General features: G+C 37.5%; 1 protein-coding gene across 1 annotated transcript in view; it reads left to right on the plus strand.

Annotated features, from left to right (window-relative positions):
* DMXL2 (Dmx like 2) overlaps nt 1-19,531 on the plus strand; it is a 145,315-nt gene that overhangs the window by 123,639 nt on the left and 2,145 nt on the right. Inside the window, 14 exon segments of the mRNA XM_006755995.2 lie at nt 1,873-2,051; nt 3,849-3,985; nt 4,316-4,401; nt 5,279-5,480; nt 6,265-6,382; nt 11,099-11,185; nt 11,267-11,388; nt 12,431-12,569; nt 13,242-13,302; nt 13,421-13,548; nt 14,294-14,371; nt 16,168-16,259; nt 16,930-16,982; nt 19,347-19,531. Coding sequence (XP_006756058.1) covers nt 1,873-2,051; nt 3,849-3,985; nt 4,316-4,401; nt 5,279-5,480; nt 6,265-6,382; nt 11,099-11,185; nt 11,267-11,388; nt 12,431-12,569; nt 13,242-13,302; nt 13,421-13,548; nt 14,294-14,371; nt 16,168-16,259; nt 16,930-16,982; nt 19,347-19,531 — 1,667 coding nt within the window.

The following is a 19,531-nucleotide window of genomic DNA, read 5'->3' on the forward strand; positions in this document are numbered from 1 at the left end:
GCTTAAACTTACACAGTGATGCATGCCAATTATTTCTCAGTAAAACTGAAAAAAAGACTGGCAATACAAGTGTTGGCAAGGATGTTTAGCAACTGGAACTTCAATATGTTATTTGTGGGAATGTAAATATGCAAGCACTTTAGAAAACAGTCTGAGAGTTTTTATAAATTTATCATGTGACTCACCCTATGTCCCAACAATTCCCCTGTTAATTATTTACATAGAAGAAATGAAACCATAATTCACACAAAGTCTTATAAATAAATCTTTATGCAGCTTTATTCATAATAGCTCCAAACTGGAATTAAGCCAAATGTCAGTCATCTAGTGAGTGGGTTAAAAAAAAAAAAAAAGATGGGCTATGGTATACACATATCATGGATTGTTACTCAGCATAGAAAGGAATGAAGTGCGAATATGAATATATGCTATATCCAGCATGAACCTCAAAAACATGCTAAGTGGAAGAAGCCAGACACAGACGTCACACATTATATGATTCCTTTTATATGAAATATCCAGAATAGGTAATCCATAGAGACAGAAGGAGGTTAGTGGTTGCCATGGGCTAGAGAGAGGGAGGAATGGAGAGAGATTGCTTAATGGGTTTGGGGTTTTCATTTGGGGTGATGAGAATACTTTGGAATGAGATAGAGGTGGTGGTTGCATAACAGTGTGAAAGTACTAAATGCCACTGAATTGTACATATTTAAATGGTTACTTTTATGTAAATTCCACCTCATGTAGAAAAAAGTTAAAGGGGGGTTAGCATAGGTCATATTCTGGGTATAATGTGGAGTTACTGCTGATAGTTGATGAATTGTGTGCGGTGTGGGAGAAGGAGGAGTCGACATAGAATTGTCGTTTTCTTTGATGGGGAGATTTCGGAGTGGAGTGGGTTGATTTCTACTTTCTGGTTCTCCTATATCCAATGACTTCCTGAATCCTCTTGATATTTCATTTATGTATTCCTTGTATCTAATACTTGTTCTCAGTGTTTACCACCTACAGTATCAATTCAGGCCCTTCTTATGTCATCTTGGCACATATTCCTTTCTAATTGATCAAAGAAACCACATCTCATCGTATGACTAGCTCGAGACGTTTTTTGTGAGAATGCCCATAGGATAAGCTTCCAGGTTCTTATCCACAAGCTAGTCCTGGCCTGACTTTAGACCAGTGGTTCTCAACCTTCTGGCCCTTGAAATACAGTTCCTCATGTGACCCAACCATAAAATTATTTTCGTTGCTACTTCATAACTGTAATGTTGCTACTGTTATGAATCGTAATGTCAATATCTGATATGCAGGATGGTCTTAAGCGACACCTGTGAAAGGGTTGTTCGACTGCCAAAGGGGTCACAATCCACAGGTTGAGAACCACTGTTCTAGACTGTTGCCCTCCCTGATGCTTGTCTGGCAAAAGTAGTTTACTCAGACCTGTCATTTGTTTCTTTCATCTCTTTTTTCCCACTGAGCCTCCGCCCTTTTAAGGCATGCTTTACATCCTACACATTCAGTGACTCTTTCTTGGTCAGCATAGCCAGAAATGACCACTCAAGCACTTTCCTTATGACTATTGAATATACCATTTATTTAGTACATTGTACCTAGAATTATTTTAGTCCTTATTCTATACTGCAAAAAGACTGTTCCGTTGCAAGATATTCTTTATGCTCTGTCCTCATCTCTGCCATGATGGCTGTAACACTGATAGAGTAACTGGAAGACTTTAGAAGCACTAAACTCTTTAGATGCAAGTAGGTAATTTAGTCTGAACTAAAAGATGGCAAAAGTGGTATGAAAAGTAAGGTTAATTTACTGGGTTAATAATGGAAAATAAATGCTTTTTTCCCCCTCTTTTTTATTCAGCACCTTCTCTCCCTTCTGAAGACATAGATAAACACCGGAGGAGATTTAACATGCGAATGCTGGTCCCTGGAAGGCCTGTAAAAGATGCTACTCCACCACCAGTGCCTGCAGAAAGACCATCATACAAAGAAAAATTTGTTCCTCCTGAACTTAGTATGTGGGATTATTTTGTTGCGAAGGTAAGGGACGTGAGGAATGCAGGTTTGGAGTGTGTCTGTTTTATGAACTCTTGTCAATGCATCACATAGGACTGAGGGGCAGTTTCTGGACTGAACCACGAAAGCTTAGACCAGTGATGGCGAACCTTTTGAGCTCGGCATGTCAGCATTTTGAAAAACCCTAACTTAACTCTGGTGCCGTGTCACATATAGAAATATTTTGATATTTGTAACCATAGTAAAAGAATGATTTATATTTTTGATATTTATTTTATATATTTAAATGCCATTTAACAAAGAAAAATCAACCAAAAAAATGAGTTCACGTGTCACCTCTGACACGTGTGTCATAGGTTTGCCATCACTGTCTTAGACGTTTAATCTCTCACATCCAGAAATTGGGTATTCATTCAGTGAGCATCAGATTCATGAGAATGATTAGATACCTGATATGGATGAGACAGACTGTATGGGACTTAGGTATAAACCAGAAGTCAGTTTATTAACATGTAGTCAGCATCATCATGTGCCTGGAATACTTGTAGGTTCCCTTCATCTGATTATCATCGTTTCCCTGGTCAGCATAGAACTAGAGCAGGAGATATTTAGGGGTTTTATTGTTACCAGTCCAAAGAGGATACTCAAAATGTCAGAGTTTAGAGTAAGGAAAGGTTTATTGATCAAGAAGGTGCCAATCCAAATGATAAAATATTTTATACAAAATAAAAATAAAAAGCAATGTAACCAAGTTTATAGAATACAAATAAAGCAGTGGTTACAGGGAAATTTATAGTTTTGAATTTTTATATTAGGAAAAAAAGATTAAAATCAGGTATCAAAAGACTTACCATAAGAAGCTAGAAATGTTAAAGAAAAACTAAAATAAAAGGTAGAAAATATTAAAGATAAAAACAAATAAAACAATAGAAAACAATAATTTATCATGACAGAAAGGAGATTGGTGGTTTCCTGAAGCTGAGGTTGAGTTGGAAAATTGAGAAGGAGCAATAGGAATCTTTGAGGATGAAGAAAATATTCTATATTTTGACTTGGGAAGTGGTTACATAAGTGTATGTATTTGTTAAAAAATCAATTAATTGTATGTGTAAAATAGATAATTTTTATTCTATATAAGCTATAATAAAGTTGATTTTTAAAAGTATTTTAGGAAATTGAACAGTGATAATATTTGAATAAGAGTTATGATTTATGTAAGATAAGATTATGATTATTTTAAAAATAAAAAAATCCTTATTCAGTAGAAAAAAAAAAGGTGCCAATCCTCAAATCCTTCTTAAGAAAATACAGAGTTCAAGTTTCTTTTATGTCAAGGGAAGGGAAAATGGGAGGGGCTATTTTTGTAAAATCTCAAGCCTCAAGCAGAATTTCTCTAATGATTAGCTTGTCTAAAGTAGGAGCTATTAGCCCAAGGGCTCTGGGGATAGCAGGCTCAAACAGGATGGAGACAGAGACTGCGCATTTCACCTGTTACATTAGCAGGCCATGGTGTGGCCCCTGACACATCTCTGGTTCTCCAAGCAGAGGAAATGTCTTGGGGACCAGAATCCTTATGGGGACTAGATCCATTATAGTCCCGTTAGTATCATGTTGGGTACATCACTTGCTCTTTGGCACTTTGCTTTTACAAGCTCATCACCCTCTATTAATATTTTCCTCTTTATATGTGTTAACACTATGGTCACCTTACAGTAAGTGCGCAAGAGGGAATACATCCCCCATCATGCCTCCTCCCAATGTTAAGTTAGGACAAAGATAACCCAATTATATATTTTAAAATAACTTTACCTTTTATTTCAGCCATTTCTCCCTTTGTCTGATAGTGGTGTTATATATGATTCTGATGAAAGTATTCATAGTGAAGAAGAAGAAGAAGATGATGATGAATTTTTTTCAGGTTCACGAATACAGGAGCACCAAGACCCAAATTCCTATAGGTAAATTGCCTTTTCTTTTATAGAAAATCCTTATAATACTAATTTTAAGTAACATTATCATGAACTTATACAAGAACTGATTTTTGTTTTTAGATAAAGAATTCTGTACCTTTGAAGTAAATTTCCAGACAGTACAATATTTCTTTCACATCCACTTTTAAATAGTAGCTTATATACAGAGCACAAACACAAACATTTTTAGTGAGGGAAAAGTACGTAACTTATTGATGTGCTACTAGATTGATGTGACTGCGGTAATTTCCAGATATTGCAAGTGTAACATAAGGATAATACAGTTGAGGATAATTTTCTTTTGTCCCCCTTGAACAGCTGGGTTCTTCTGCATTTGGCAATGGTTAAGCTAATACTTCACAATGTCAAGAATTTTTTTCCCTTTGCTGGATTGGAATTCTCTGGTAAGTCTGGAATTTGAAAATTAATGTTATTAATGTTGATAAATATAATAAATTACCATCTTTAGAAATCCATATGAAAGGGCATTTGGTGCTAAAAAAAATACTACATTGGAGCTTTAAGAGAGGTCTTGTTTATTTTACGTTCTAGTCTATGGTTTTAAATACATAGCAAGATTGCTATCTTCCTAGAAGGTTGCAATATAAACCAAAAAACTAGACTGGAGAAACTAGACCAGCCGTGGGCAAACTACAGTCCACGGGCCGGCTCCGGCCCGTTTGAAATGGATAAAACTAAAAAAAAAAAAAGACCGTACCCTTTTATGTAATGATGTTTATTTTGAATTTATATTAGTTCATACAAACACTCCATCCATGCTTTTGTTCCGGCCCTTCGGTCCAGTTTAAGAACCCATTGTGGCCCTCGAGTCAAAAAGTTTGCCCACCCCTGAACTAGACATTTCCTCGGTTCATTTTAGAGAGCTGGCTTTTGCTTTGTTGAAAGCATTAAGAATCCAAATCATACCCTGGCCAGTGTGGCTCAGTTGGTTGAGCATCAGTCATCCTGTGCACTGGTTCGATTTTGGGTCAGGGCACATACCCAGGTTGTGGACTTGATCCCTGGTAAGAGGTGTGCAGGAGGCAATCGATTGATGTTTCGCTCTCACATTGAAGTTTCTCTCTCTCTCCCTCTCCCTTCCTCTCTCTCAAAAAAGAAAAAAAATCTTTAAAAAAACCTAAATGGTATTAGATTAACATTTTTAAAGTTATTTGTCCTAGTATATTCAAAAGTTTTGCCTGTAAATTCAGGTTTGATAAATACGTGGATGATGATCAACATTTTTTATCAAATGAAATGACATATTTTATCACTTTGTAGAGTTGCCTGTAACATCACCATTAGGTATTGCTGTGATTAAAAACTTGGAGAATTGGGAACACATCTTGCAAGAGAAAATGGATCAATTTGAAGGTCCACCCCCTAACTACATCAACACATATCCAACTGACCTATCAGCAGGAGCTGGACCAGCTATTCTTCGAAATAAAGCAATGCTAGATCCTGAAAATACTCCGTTCAAGTAAGAGTGCTTTTTAAATGTCTTCCTGGTAGACAGCTTGGCAATATATATGCCAATAACCTCAAAACATTCATAACTTTGAACCTGCAATTCTATTTCTAGCAATATACACTAAGGAAAGATAAGAAATCTTGTTAGAAGATTATTTTTCCCAGGATTACCTATAATTCAGTAGGCATTACTTTTATATTCAGGGGAAAACCTTTATTATTATTTTTGTTATTTTAAGAACTCTTACAGAAATTCTTTGAGGTAATCTACATATGCAAACACGATGCTACTGTACTGACCTTTTGTCAGTAATTTAATAGTAAACACATTGTTCTTCATAGATGCTGTGATCAGTGAAATGTTCTTCTGGGTCCCTATCCTAAGTGGCATGCTCTTCCTCTTGAAGCAGCTGGCCCTGATTAAGAAAGAGCATTGCTCATAAGCTTAAAGAGCAGGGCTTTTTAGCTTGTTAGGAGGTTAGAAATGAAATTTATGACTATCTTCATTAGTGATATGCTTTTAACCAACAGAACCAACCTAATGTATAATTTTAAAAGACTGGGAGATTCATTTGACTCTCAGCTCAATCTGTTCATTCAGAAAACCTGTAATTAGATAATTAATTGCTAGATTTTTAGAAAAACTAAAAATTAAAAGTGAAATTACAAAATTTTGTTAAGTTTAATGCTGTAACTTCTTTGCTATGGATAATGGAAGTTTTTAAAAAAGTACCTGTAAATGTGAAACACATTTTCTGTAGACTGAAAGAGTGATATGTTGATTGTTTTACTAGATCCCGGGATTCCTCTGCACTTCCAGTCAAACGACTTTGGCATTTCCTTGTTAAACAAGAAGTCCTTCAGGAGACATTTATTAGATATATTTTCACTAAGAAAAGAAAGCAGAGTGAGGTATTTTGAAAAAAATTTTTTCTGTTGTAATTTTTGTTTAGTTTTCTTTAATATATCTAACAGAGTCAGTGCTTGATTTATTTTGAGATTTATTTTTTGGTTGGAACTTACTATCTTTCATACATCATGGGTAATAATTTACCAAACTACAATAAATTATTTTAAGGTTAAAAACTTAGAATTTTCATTTCGTAGCAATGAAACAACATAGGTCCCTTGATAAATTGTATACTCAAGTGAAATTTGGTACTTCTTTTATAGTGTTTGCCATAGGGCTTTTCCATTTGATAAACATTTTGATGGATGGTTTAGGGAATTTAATATATAAATGAGTGTGCTCTGTATTATTATTCTCTGAATATCTTTAATTGAAAATACAACATAGCCCTTTAAAAGCATTTTATTAGCATTTTAAAATAAACAAGATAAATTTTAGAAGCAACAAATTCAGATAGTAAACTACAGAAATAACAAATTCAAAATAAAGGAATATGGCTTTTAACCATGTTGGACATTACATGGTTAAGCTAAATGTAAATTAGTAATGTGATACCAATCAGGATTTAAGGAGACTCGGGAATTTGGGAGACTGGCACTGTGAAACTTAAAATGATCTCTTCCTTATACAGTGAGGGTCCATAATATCTCTTAGACGAGCATTTCACTTTATTTGGCCATTTAATGAAGTAATGGGCAGTTTGGATTGTGTTCTCAGGATAGAGTGTCAGATGTGATTAAAGATTTGGCAAACAGAATTTATAAGAAAAGAAGATGAATTATATTTCACTTAGGAAAGTGAAAACCGAGAGGGACAGTCCACACAATTTAGTTTTCCAACGTAAATTAGAAAATTGCTTCTCAGTTTTCCCCTTACCTAGGGCAGCAGAACCTACCAAGCTTGTCTCCCACTTACCTAGATGGTAATGGTGGTCAGCCCTTGTGATGTCTTTTATTTTCTCTCTGGATTTAAAACTTATGTACTTAAATAGGAATTGGGGGATTGAACTATAGAGATTCTTTTAAGTTTTTTTTGATAATAAACAATAAGCCCTGATGGCATTAAAATTATTGATGTAGGATTTGTTAGGGCAATCGGAGCCAAATTCATTTCCTCTTTCATTTAACCCACTGTTTACACCATGTTCAAAAGTGATGCTGAGTCCAAATGCCATAAAATAAGATACAGAAATCTAAGAAATAGATTTAAAAAAATAGATACTTGTTTAATTAAAGGTCTCTTATTCACAGAAAACTAGTTCATTGAAGGATCCGTTTTCTTTGTATTTAGTTCTTCAAATTACTAAACATAATGACTTATTGAAAATATGCTTTAATTAGTCATAAGGTTTGTAGCAGTTTGATTGGGTTGGATTGTCAGAGCCTCAGATTACTGTGGGAATCTGGGGATTGAGGTTGTTTGGACCCTCAGACTCTTGTCTTGCCCTTGCCGCTCAGGTTCTGTTCTTTCCCCCTTCCTTAAGCCTCCCCATCCTTTATACCCCCTCAGTCTCTGTGCTCTTGGGATCAGCAGCCAAATGTGTGTTACCTGCTATTTTTGTACCAGCCTAGGGTCTTCATGGGCAGGGAGGTAGGACAGAGATAAATAGAACATTTCTTAAAATGCTATGTAAGCATTGGTTGGCTCTACGGCAGTGGTTCTCAACCTGTGGGTCGCGACCCCTTTGGGGGTCAACTGACACTTTCACAGGGGTCGCCTAAGACCATTGGAAAACACATATATAATTACATATTGTTTTTGTGATTAATCACTATGCTTTAATTATGTTCCATTTGTAACAATGAAAATACATCCTGCATAGTAGATATTTACATTACGATTCATAACAGTAGCAAAATTACAGTTATGAAGTAGCAATGAAAATAATTTTATGATTGGGGGTCACCACAACATGAGGAACTATATTAAAGGGTCGCGGCATTAGGAAGGTTGAGAACCACTGCTCTACGAAGAGGAAGTACACAGCTGGGAGTTTGGATGGGAGGAAGAATTTTTATCATGTACCCTTTTGTACCTTTTTGTTTGTTTTATTGTTGTTAATCCTCATCAGAAGTTATTTTTTCCACCAATTTTCAGAGAGAGTAGAAGGGAGCGAGAGAAACACATTGATTGGTTGCCACTCACATGCTCCCTGACGGGCTGGGGATTAAACCTGCAACAGAGTACTGTGGGACCCTCAACCCAGGTACCCACCTTTGACCGGGAATCGGGCCTGCAACCCTTCGATGTGCGAGCTGGTGTTCTAACCATTGAACATACAGGCAGTGCCTCTTTTGTAACTTGAATTTTAAATTGTTGAATGAAATTCTATGCAATGCTGTCAAATTAGAATTTTCTGACAATGGAAATTTGTTTCTTCTGTACTAGTACTCACTAGCCACAAATGGTTATTGAGCAGCTGGAATGTGGTTGGTGCTCAGACTGAGGGACTGAAATTTTAATTGCATTTAATTCAAATTTAAGTAGCCACATATGTTTAGTGGCCACTGTATGGTATCTCATAGATCTGCTGAAAAGTTGTTTTCGTTAGGGAAAAATGTTAAAGCTGTTAAGACAAAATAGAAACTGGTCACTAAGTTCAGAAATGAGCAACATTATTAAAACTACCTACCTACTCGCCCTGGCCGGTGTGGCTCCATTGGTTGGAGTGTCCCATGCACTGAAAGGTTGTGGGTTCTATCCTGAGTCAGGTTGAGGCCAGTAGTGATGGCAGTGGAGAGAGAGAGGGAGTGATGGATGTTCTCGCTCACGTCCATGTTTCTCTCTCTAAAAAATCAATGAAAATATGTGCTCAGGTGAGGATTAAAAAACAAACTACCAATCTACTAAGAGAGTTTTATCTTTTTAAATCATTAAATAGGATTTTGGTAATCAATAAATTTGGTAAATTTAGTGGATTAGTAAAATTGGCAAACTAATCCTAAAAGTGCTAACATGCTGGCTAATTAAAAAAAGACTTAATAATAAAATTCTTCTAAGAAATGTCTAAATTTTAAATGAATTCACCTGGAAGTTTTACTCATTGGCTATATTAAGAATATTCCACAAAACAGGTGCTAGTGAAACTGATCGATGTGACAGACTCGGCTGTGTGATGCAGGCAAATAGGCTGCTCTGCAGTTTGGCCCGGGACACTTTCCCCCTCACTGCCAGGTGCAGCATCCCCAGAGCTCCTGAGCCGCTGCTGACAGCAGGCAGAGAATGTGGTCCTTTTGGCTTTAAGTAAAACAGCCACTTCAGGAGAGTATTGCTCTGATCAAACCTTCAGAGGTTTCCACAACAGAGCAGAAGTATTACTTCTAATGTAGATTACCGTTTAAGTTAGAACTTTAAGTTATATAACTGATATACAAATAACTAGTTTTTATTTTGAAAGTTTTTATATATGTAACAGTTACATTAACTTTAATTTTGCCTGGTTTGCTTTGTGTTGTGTTTATATGATAACATCACATTTTACTCAGTTTAATTTCTTTCATGACTTTTTTCTTTTAAAAGGAAACCTTGCACATTCATTTTACCATCTTTAAGTGATGGAATGACCATTGCAGTTTGAAATTTTTCATTCTCTTTATAATTTTGTTTCATGCATGGCTTTGTGTTTGTGACGGTGTGGTGTTACTTAGTTTGTAGAAGAACATGTGGAGCATGTCAAACAAAACTCCGTAGCAGAAGATTGCCACAGCAAGGTAGTATTCCAAGCTCTTGTATTTAGCTCATTCTTTCAAGTGCAAGGAACTAATGCCTGATCTCTAATACTAACCATTTCCTGCCCAGTTAGCCAGAGTACTCATTGCACCCATACACCTCAGTGACACACGGCAGGAAAAGCTGCGCTAGGTCTGGCTCTCTCTGCCACTGGTTCTTCTCTTGCCTGCTTTCTGTTCCATCTCTACTTAGGTCACTTTTTCAGTCTGTTCTTAAACATGATTATCTATCTTCTCTTTATAAGTTATTGACTTCAGAGAGAGGGAGAGGGAGAGGGAGATAGAAATATCAATGATGAGAGAGAACCATTGATTGGCTGCCTCCTGCACGTCCCTGCTGGGGTTCGAGCCCACAACCCAGGCATGTGTCCTGAGTGGGAAACGAACCATGACCTCCTGGTTCTTGGGTCAACCCTCAACCACTGGGCCACACCAGCTGGGCTCTATCTTTCTTCTTGATTCTGCCTCTTCTTTCCTTCCTGTCACCTTTGACCCTAAGCCACTGCACCTTCCTGTCATCAATTTCCTTCATTCCTTTCTATTTTCTTTCCAACTTCTCCTTAGTCCTGTCTCATCACCTTAACATTTTATTTCTTATGCGACTCCTTTGTCTTTCTATGTCTTTTTTCCTTTACTCATGCCTCTTATGTATACACATTCTTATTACAGTATCTCTGACTGTTTTGGAAGAGGTAAGAGAGACATATTACTGCTGTGAATACTAGTGAAGACTATGCTAGCTATCTTTTATGGCAGTTAATCAGTATCCTATAATCAGAATGGAAATATTTATAATTGAATCATTACAGGGCACCAGCAAATTTAAGTTAATTCCAAAGCTAATTTTCAATACAGTAAAATTACTACTCCCTTTTTACTTGGTGCTGCTGCTGCATTTTCTCCTTACCCTTTTTTTAATGTTGTGGGGAGTGCAGATCTCTACACAGAGCTGTGCTGCAACAACTGTAATTGCCGACAAATGTTTTGCAGGTTGAAGCTGATCTGGGTTATCCAGGTGGAAAGGCAAAAATAATTCATAAGGAATCAGACATGATTATGGCATTTTCTATTAACAAGGTAAAAGCTTTAGTCATTATAAAGAATATTGTTCTTCTTAGTGAAATTGACTGAATTATTGACTCTGCCTTTGCTTTACAGGCAAACTATAATGAAATCGTTTTGGCTTCAACACATGATGTACAAGAACTCGATGTTACTTCTCTGCTGGCCTGTCAGTCATACATGTGGATTGGAGAAGAATATGACAGAGAGTCCAAAAGGTTGGATTGTGTTACGTAGTCAATTTCAAATGCAGTTTTCTTCAAAATGTTAAATGTTTTTGCACATGATTTGAATTATCTTGGAAAGTATATTTTTATCTACCTTCATTTGGGTAGGAGACAGACATAAGCAAATTACTCACACTTGTTCCCTTAGACCCTGAACCACTTACTCATTGAGTCAGAATAATCTCCAACACCAAAGTCTAATGTTGACAGTTGCCACTTTGACCTTTAACCACAAAGAAATGCCAGGAATTACACAATATTCAGTAAATTCAGCTGATCTGGATAATTAAAGCAAAAGGCCATATACACAAATGTATTCATTAGACTGACAAAGCATGTTTACTGAGTAATTTCCAGTGTTTCTTCTTATCTCCTTATAGGCCTACCTTTTTTACAGATAAAAATGTGGACACTGTACCAAACATTTTGTAACACTTTCCTTTTTTGGGGTTTCCCCTCCACATTCGCCCTCCCTCTTGCTTTTTTCTGGACTCTCGAAAATTTTATGTGCTTGGGAATGGTGCCATGATAACCTTTCTCCTGTTCTGTTTTCTACTTTGTCAGTATATAATATAACTAGATTTCAGTATCACACTTCAGGGTAGATATAACCATCATAAAAATTACTTTAACATTTTTATGTGATAATTAATATCTTACTCTAAAAAAATCTTTAAATTCAAATTTCTTTAAAATGTATGAATTTGATACATAGGATTACTCTACTTGAAGAGAACATATACTCTTTTTCTAAAAAGAAAATCTGTATTAAATATTCCAAAACAAACATTTGTTCCAACTTGTGTAATAATAAATTTATCACTGAACAACATTTGACTAAATTTATATTTGGCTAATGGAAAAAGTTAACCAGAAAGAAAATTGGTTATGATTAGGACATATACTTAAGTTTTCCTCAAGGATATTTCTTAATTTTTACATAAACACTGTCCTGTGTGTACATAAGTTCTGTAATTGGAATGTGTTCAGAGAGAAAGGAATTTTCACAATAACACGTAAATGTTTTTCACAGTTCAGATGATATTGATTACCGTGGTTCCACTACCACTCTTCATCAACCCAGTACCTCAGCCTACTCAGCAAATCCGGCCCATCCACTTTCCTCTCTGCCCTGGCTGGGCAGTGGACAGACTAGCACTGGAGCCAGCGTGGTATGTCACTTAATATTAGGTGTCCTTTCTGGATATGGACTCTCTCACAATAAGTTGAAATCACTTTGACCTAGGAGTGATCCAGGAGGTTAGGGCAGTGGCCAGTTAGTAGATCATATAATAGTAAATTCCAACATACTGTGAGTTTCCGTGTCAGATGCCTGCTTTTTCTCACAACAACCCTAGGTGCGAGGTGCTGTTATTACCCCCCATTGTCATTTTATAGGTGAGCAAACTGAGAGGCACAGAGTGAAAAAGTAGAGTCAACAAGGAATTCATGTCTAAGTGTGTGAAAGGCATCAGTAGCATTGCTAGTCGCTGTAGTTGAAGCGGTCCCCTTCGCATGTTCTGTGAAGACCCTGGAGATGCTCCTCATTGTCTTCAGGGAGGGGCACTTTGAGGATAGTTCCCTTTATCACTAGATGAAGTGCCTGGTGTCCTCACCGTGCACACAGGCCGGGGCTCTGCCAGCATGTGACTTGCTTCCACAGGCTGTTCAGACAAGTGTCATACATTAAGTGGTTCAGAAAATCCACAACAGGATTTATTTCAGTAATTAGCCAGTTGTGAAAGAATAAATGTTATCAGAATTAGAGGTGGCATGAATCCTATCCCTTCTCACCTCTTCTGGTATGCACAAAATAAATTCATTTTTATTATCTTCTTTTAAAGCTTATGAAAAGGAATCTACATAATGTTAAGAGAATGACCTCACACCCTGTCCATCAATACTGTAAGTTATTTATGGTCCAAAGATTGTATCATTTTGAAATTGTTTTATAGAATGGAAAATATTGGAACTTTCTTCGGCTTTTTGTTTCTTCTCTTTTGCCTTTCCTCTCGCATTTCAGATCTTACAGGTGCTCAGGATGGCAGTGTGCGCATGTTTGAATGGACACGGCCTCAGCAACTTGTCTGTTTCCGCCAAGCCGGCAATGCAAGAGTAACCAGACTGTATTTTAATTCTCAAGGCAACAAGGTTAGTTCTTGGGGATTACTGCTAAACTCGTCGGAAAATAATTGTGGCTGTTCATGAGGAAATGGTTAGTAAAACTACATCTAAAAGCAAATTCAGTGACCCTGTGTTTAAGCCAAGCAAGTAGTTTGTTGGTGTCTCTTTACCCCCTCATCTCCCCAAAACAGCATAAATTCACAAAATTTTGTGTGGATTAATTAATTATCCTCTTAAAGATCCTAAGTATTCTGAGAGGGTGAGAACTCTGTTGAGTGTGCTGGTGGTGCCTATGAGCACATTCAAGCACCTGAGAGAAACCTTCCAGTTTCTTACTGAATTTTACCACAGAATACTGGAGAACAGTAACATAGGTGTGGGAAAGTATTTAAAAGTGCTGGCAGCAGGCCATGGCTGGGTGGCTCAGTTGTTTGGAGCGTGTCCCCACACCAGAAGGTGGCAGGTTCGATTCCTGGTCAGGGCACATGCTTAAGATTGTGGGTTTGATCCTCAGTTGGGATGCGTACGGGAAGCAACCAATAGATTTCTCTCTCTCTCTCAAATCAATAAACATATCCTCAAGTGAGGATTTTTTTAAAAAAGGTGGCAGGGTATTTATAGTATTTGGACCTTCTTGGGACCTACAGCAACAGAAACATGTGTAGACAGAATATTAGTTAAGAGCAGGCGAAGGGCCTCTGGTTTCATAAATGCTCGTACCTGTGAGATGGATGCTCAGAAGCTGTGTTTGATTCTCACGCCTTTCCCACAGTGTGGTGTTGCAGATGGAGAAGGTTTTCTGAGTATCTGGCAAGTAAACCAAACTGCAGCGAATCCTAAACCTTACATGGTGAGTATCCCTCAGCATTCCCGGAGCGTGTAGAGGCCACTTGCTTATGAAGTGTCTATTTCAGACAGTGAATCTCATTGGTGGATCTGGTTAGAAAGAGACAGTCTGTCCAGCAGCCACAGCCCAGAACCCATCATTGCCCTGGTTTAAGATTGAAATGACCTGAATAAAAACAAAAAACCCTGCTTTTCACAGCTGAAGGGCAACCATTAGATTTGGAAATTTTCACAAGATTTTCATTCGCAAAGTCCTACATAGGATACATTTTCATTATACTTTTATCCATTTTGAAAATCCTATTTTTATTGATAGAATTTTGTAGTGATGCCTGTGTTAAGAATCAAACAGGTTGCAGGTACAATCATCCATTGGTATCTGTGGGAGCTGGAATTCCTTATGTAAAATGGCTTTAGTCTTTGCATATAACCTACAGACATCCTCCTGTATATTTTAAATTACTTATAATACCTAATACAATATAAGTTTTATGTAAATAGTTCTATTATACCATACTGTTTAGGGAATAATCACAAGAAAAAAGTCTGTACGTGTTCAGTACTGATGTAGCCATCTCTGGCCTACCTAACTACAGATATACACCAGCAGCAGTGTAACTTTTAAAAAATATATATTTTTGACCTGAAGATATGGAGGGCCAACTGTATTCCAGTTTTCCCCAGAATTTTGTTTAGTAGATTATAAAATAACCAATCCCAATAGGCTGCTTTATTCATGAATCCAAATCATACTACAACACGTGGTGATACAGACAAGCATATTTTCACTGGGTGGGTGAGGCAGGAAGAGAGGTGGAAAATCGTGCTATTCTATGCAGAACTTCCACTTCATATGTTTTGATTTTATAGTGTCTTGAACCATAGTGTCTTAAACTTCCAGGGTTTGGATAGATTCCAAAACACTTTAAAAAAAATTTTAGACTATACACATATTTCATATACATAACATTTCTCTTAAATTGGTACACTACAGACTGTATATAATAAAGTCTTTACAGAAATGGAAGTGATCTTGACTATCATTCACCTTCAGTCAGATCTGTCCCATAATAATTTAAAATAGAAAAATATGTTTTATTTTAAAATACCCTGACATCCTTCTTCTGGGTCCTCACTTCCAAACTTCTACTCATCCAGCTAATCCAACAAGAAAAGTTCTGCCTGACTCCGTAAATGGTTTCCATGGTGCTGAATAGCCGTAGGAGTGGTTTGGGACAGCCTTACACCTCTGGGTTATTTGTTGAATCACTCACTTTTGATCTTGTTTTTATAAGAACTAAACTTCACCAGGAAGTGTGGGTAGGGAGCCAGGGAGGTGGTTAGGAAGGTGGATGGTTACAAAGGTAAGGTGACTTAAGTCCTTCCTGTTGTGGTCTAATACAAGAGGGTATGTAAGAGTTTTTCTCCCTGGGTGGTTGTTTATTATGATTTATATTTTTAGAGTTTATTAAGTATATTTGAGATTAGTACTAAAATTGTTTGATTGGGCCCTTAACCAAGCCATTTAATTATATGAAGTTCATGTGCTTGGTACCTTTGCTATGTATTCTAAAAAATATAACCTTTAATTCCCTGTTTTTTTCATCCCTTTCCAGTTTTATTAGCCAAATAATATGCAAATGACTGCTAATTCTCTTACTATACTTATTCTTTATTCTAGACTTTTAAAAAACTGTTCTTAGCTCATGAGTATAGTATATTATTCGCAGAACTGTGTTTTTACTGTACCAAATTTTATTGGATGTTTAGATAACATCCACTGCACTTTGTTTTCCATAGACTTGGCAGTGCCACAGTAAAGCCACAAGTGACTTTGCATTTATTACCTCTTCAAGTCTAGTTGCCACATCTGGACAATCCAATGACAACAGGTAGGTTGACAGAAAAGCAAAAGAAGAAATTAGTGGGGTTTTTTTTGGCAGACAGGTGTTCTTGGAGGCTTTTTCCACCCCAGGAATACAAAAACTTTCTTTGGTTAGTTTTCCTTACCAAAGAGAAAAACAAAAATTATTCCTAATTTAGTCTATCAATAAGCATGTATAATTATTATGTTAAAGCTACCCAGTATTTCTTTGCACTGCTGTTAGTACTGTCATGTTCTTGAGGATTAAAAATCACTTGACACTCTGTAGCCATCATTCTTATCATCTTTGACCTCACACAGTTTTCATTGATAATGCATGCCTATGAATAACTTTATATCCCAACAGCTGTTCCCCCTGCGGGTATAGGAACATCCCTTCTACTCAGGACATCATGTCTCAGTTTCCTGGTAGCGGTCCTGGAAAAGGGTGGGGCTGGGGGATGAGACGGGGCAGAGGCAGGAGGACCATGGACAGAACTGTGCATGTGAAAAAGATAAAATCTTAGAAGAGATATAGCCCAGTCCCAGCTGCTATCCTCATTCTAGTTAAGAATCATTACATTTAACAAAAAAGATAAGACTCAATAAGATATTTGACTTGAAGACAGTTTGCCCCTAGTGATGACTTAGAACAATTATTCATGATGTAATTTTGTTATTCTTTGTTTCTTTATAAGAAATGTATGCCTCTGGGACACTTTGATACCACCCGGAAACAGCCTCATTCATGGTGAGTTAAGGCCTATGGCTTTTAATACACTCTGAAGGAAAGCTTTCCTGGTTTTATTTTACCAGGGGATCTAGTCAGTGTTTTATTACATGGGTTATGATGGAGAAATATTTAGAAGTTAACTAGAATATCTGGCTACGTTGCTGAGGTAAAGATGTGGGGGCATAGAAATCCAGCTAGTCTAGAGTAGCCTTGAGTTGTATTCTCATCAGAAAATGTGGCGTGGAGGGCAGTGTTACTAACAAGGCTGTGTAAGGAATTAGTTGCAAAGTGTTCATAGAGCTCAACAGAAATGAGATCTTATTTTAAAGAATTAAACATAACATAAACGTCAACCTTACAGTAGGAGCTGGAAATAGGAGCAATACCATTTAAATATTACTTTAAGACAATATTTTCCAAATTGGTATTCTAATGCTCTCTCTTCCTCATGACGCTGTTGAAAGAATGCTCCATCTAATAAGTCTGGTTAAAGCTGGGTGAATTTTTATATTATTTTTTTATTTTTATTGATTTCAGAGAGGAAGGAAGAGGGAGAGAGATAGACACATCAGTGATGAGAGAGAATCATTGATTGGCTACCTCCTGCATGCTCCCTACTGGGGATTGAGCCCGCAACCCAGGCATGTTCCCTTGACCGGAATCGAACCTAGGACCTTTTGATCCACAGGCTGACTCTAATCAGCTAGGGCTGTATTTTTTTTTTTTAACTGAAATGACTTTATTAGCTCTATTACCTTGTTCTTCACTTAACTCTGTGTTTCCTTTTCTTTATTTTTAACAGAAAGATTTTTCAGTCTTTTACTATGCTTTTGTGGATTTTGAAAAGTGTAGTTGTTTCCCAATTTTTATTTAACATCTTTTTAAGATTTGCCACTTAGTGGTTTGTGTCTTTAACCTTTAAAATGCAGAGAATCCTGGGAGACTAACTCCCTAATGTGTAGCTGGTCATTTTCACATTGTGGTACTTGAGTTTCAGCTACTTACTTGAGAAGAATTTTTACCAGGTGTCTGTCTGGGCAGGAGCTGGGAGAGGATAAATACTTGTCAGTGGTGGCTCTCAGTGAGATGGCAAGTGCATCCTGAGAAGCTTGGTCTCCTCCGCACTTTTGCTTCTACATCCTTCCCATGAGGCAGTATAACTTAGTTCATTTGGGCTTAAGGTTTAACCCCTTCCCCAACAATTTTTTTGTTAAAAACGTTTCTTTTTCAGACTAATTTTTTTATTTTGGTTCTATATAGTATTTTTGATGCTGGTTATGAAAACAGTTTGTAACTTGTCTTCCTATAAACCATATTTTTTTACCATATTTTCTTAGTATACTCGTCGACGACTGAAAAAGAACATTTTGTGAAAACGAGTATACACGTTTCTGCCGGGGAAGGGGTTTTAAACTTCTGGGGTGTGTGCTTTCACATTGAGATCACTGATAAGAGTTTTTTTTCTGCCATTGCTTGGCATTGTTTTTAACGCTTTGATCATATGATCATATTAGAGGCCTGGTGCACGAAATTGATGCACTCGGGGGGTCCCTCAGCCCAGCTTGCGCCTTCTCACAGTCTGGGAGCCCTCAGAGGATGTCTGACTGATGGCTTAGGCCAGTGATGGCAAACCTATGACATGTGTGCCAGAGGTGACACGCGAACTCATTTTTTTGGTTGATTTTTCTTTGTTAAATGGCATTTAAATATATAAAATATCAGAAATATGTCTTTGTTTTACTATGGTTGCAAATATAAAAAAATTTCTATATGTGACATGGCACCAGAGTTAAGTTAGGGTTTTTCAAAATGCTGGCACGCCGAGCTCAAAAGGTTCGCCATCACTGGCTTAGGCCCACTTCCTATGGGGAGCAGGCCTAAGCTGGCAGTCAGACATTGTTAGCACTGCTGCGGAGGACAGGCTCCTGCCACCGCGCTTGCCAGGTGTGAGCCCAGCTTCTGGCTGAACGGCGCTCCCCCTGTGGGAGCACACTGACCACCAGGGGGCAGCTCCTGCATTGAGCATCTGCCCCCTGGTGGTCATTCCACTGTTCAGTCGATTTACATATTAGCCTTTTATTATATAGGATAGAGGCCCATGTACGGGTGGGGACTGGTTGGCCTGCCCTGACGGGGGCCCCCGATTGGGGTAGGGGTCCTCACTGGGGGTCGGGGCTGGCAGGGGCAAGGGGCTGCAGTCATTCTGGCCTTCAAGGTCATTCTGCCATTTCGGTCACTGGGCTTTTATTATATAGGATGATTACAGAAATTAGAATGAAAGTGTGTCTAATCTCTATATTAATTTCTATATTATTTAAATGCATTTTTACATATCAGAATTGCCAAGATAGAATTTAAGAACAGGCTCTTGTTTTTCTTCAGGTTTCACATGCCATGAGCACGGTGCCACTGTACTTCAATATGCGCCGAAACATCAGCTCCTGATATCTGGAGGTAGGAAGGGCTGCATCTGCCTTTTTGACATCAGGCAGAGACAGCTCATCCACACATTCCAGGCCCACGACTCGGCCATTAAGGCACTGGCTCTGGATCCTTGTGAGGAATAT

This window comes from Myotis davidii, unplaced genomic scaffold (assembly GCF_000327345.1).
Source record: "Myotis davidii unplaced genomic scaffold, ASM32734v1 scaffold132, whole genome shotgun sequence".
Lineage (NCBI taxonomy): Eukaryota > Metazoa > Chordata > Mammalia > Chiroptera > Vespertilionidae > Myotis > Myotis davidii.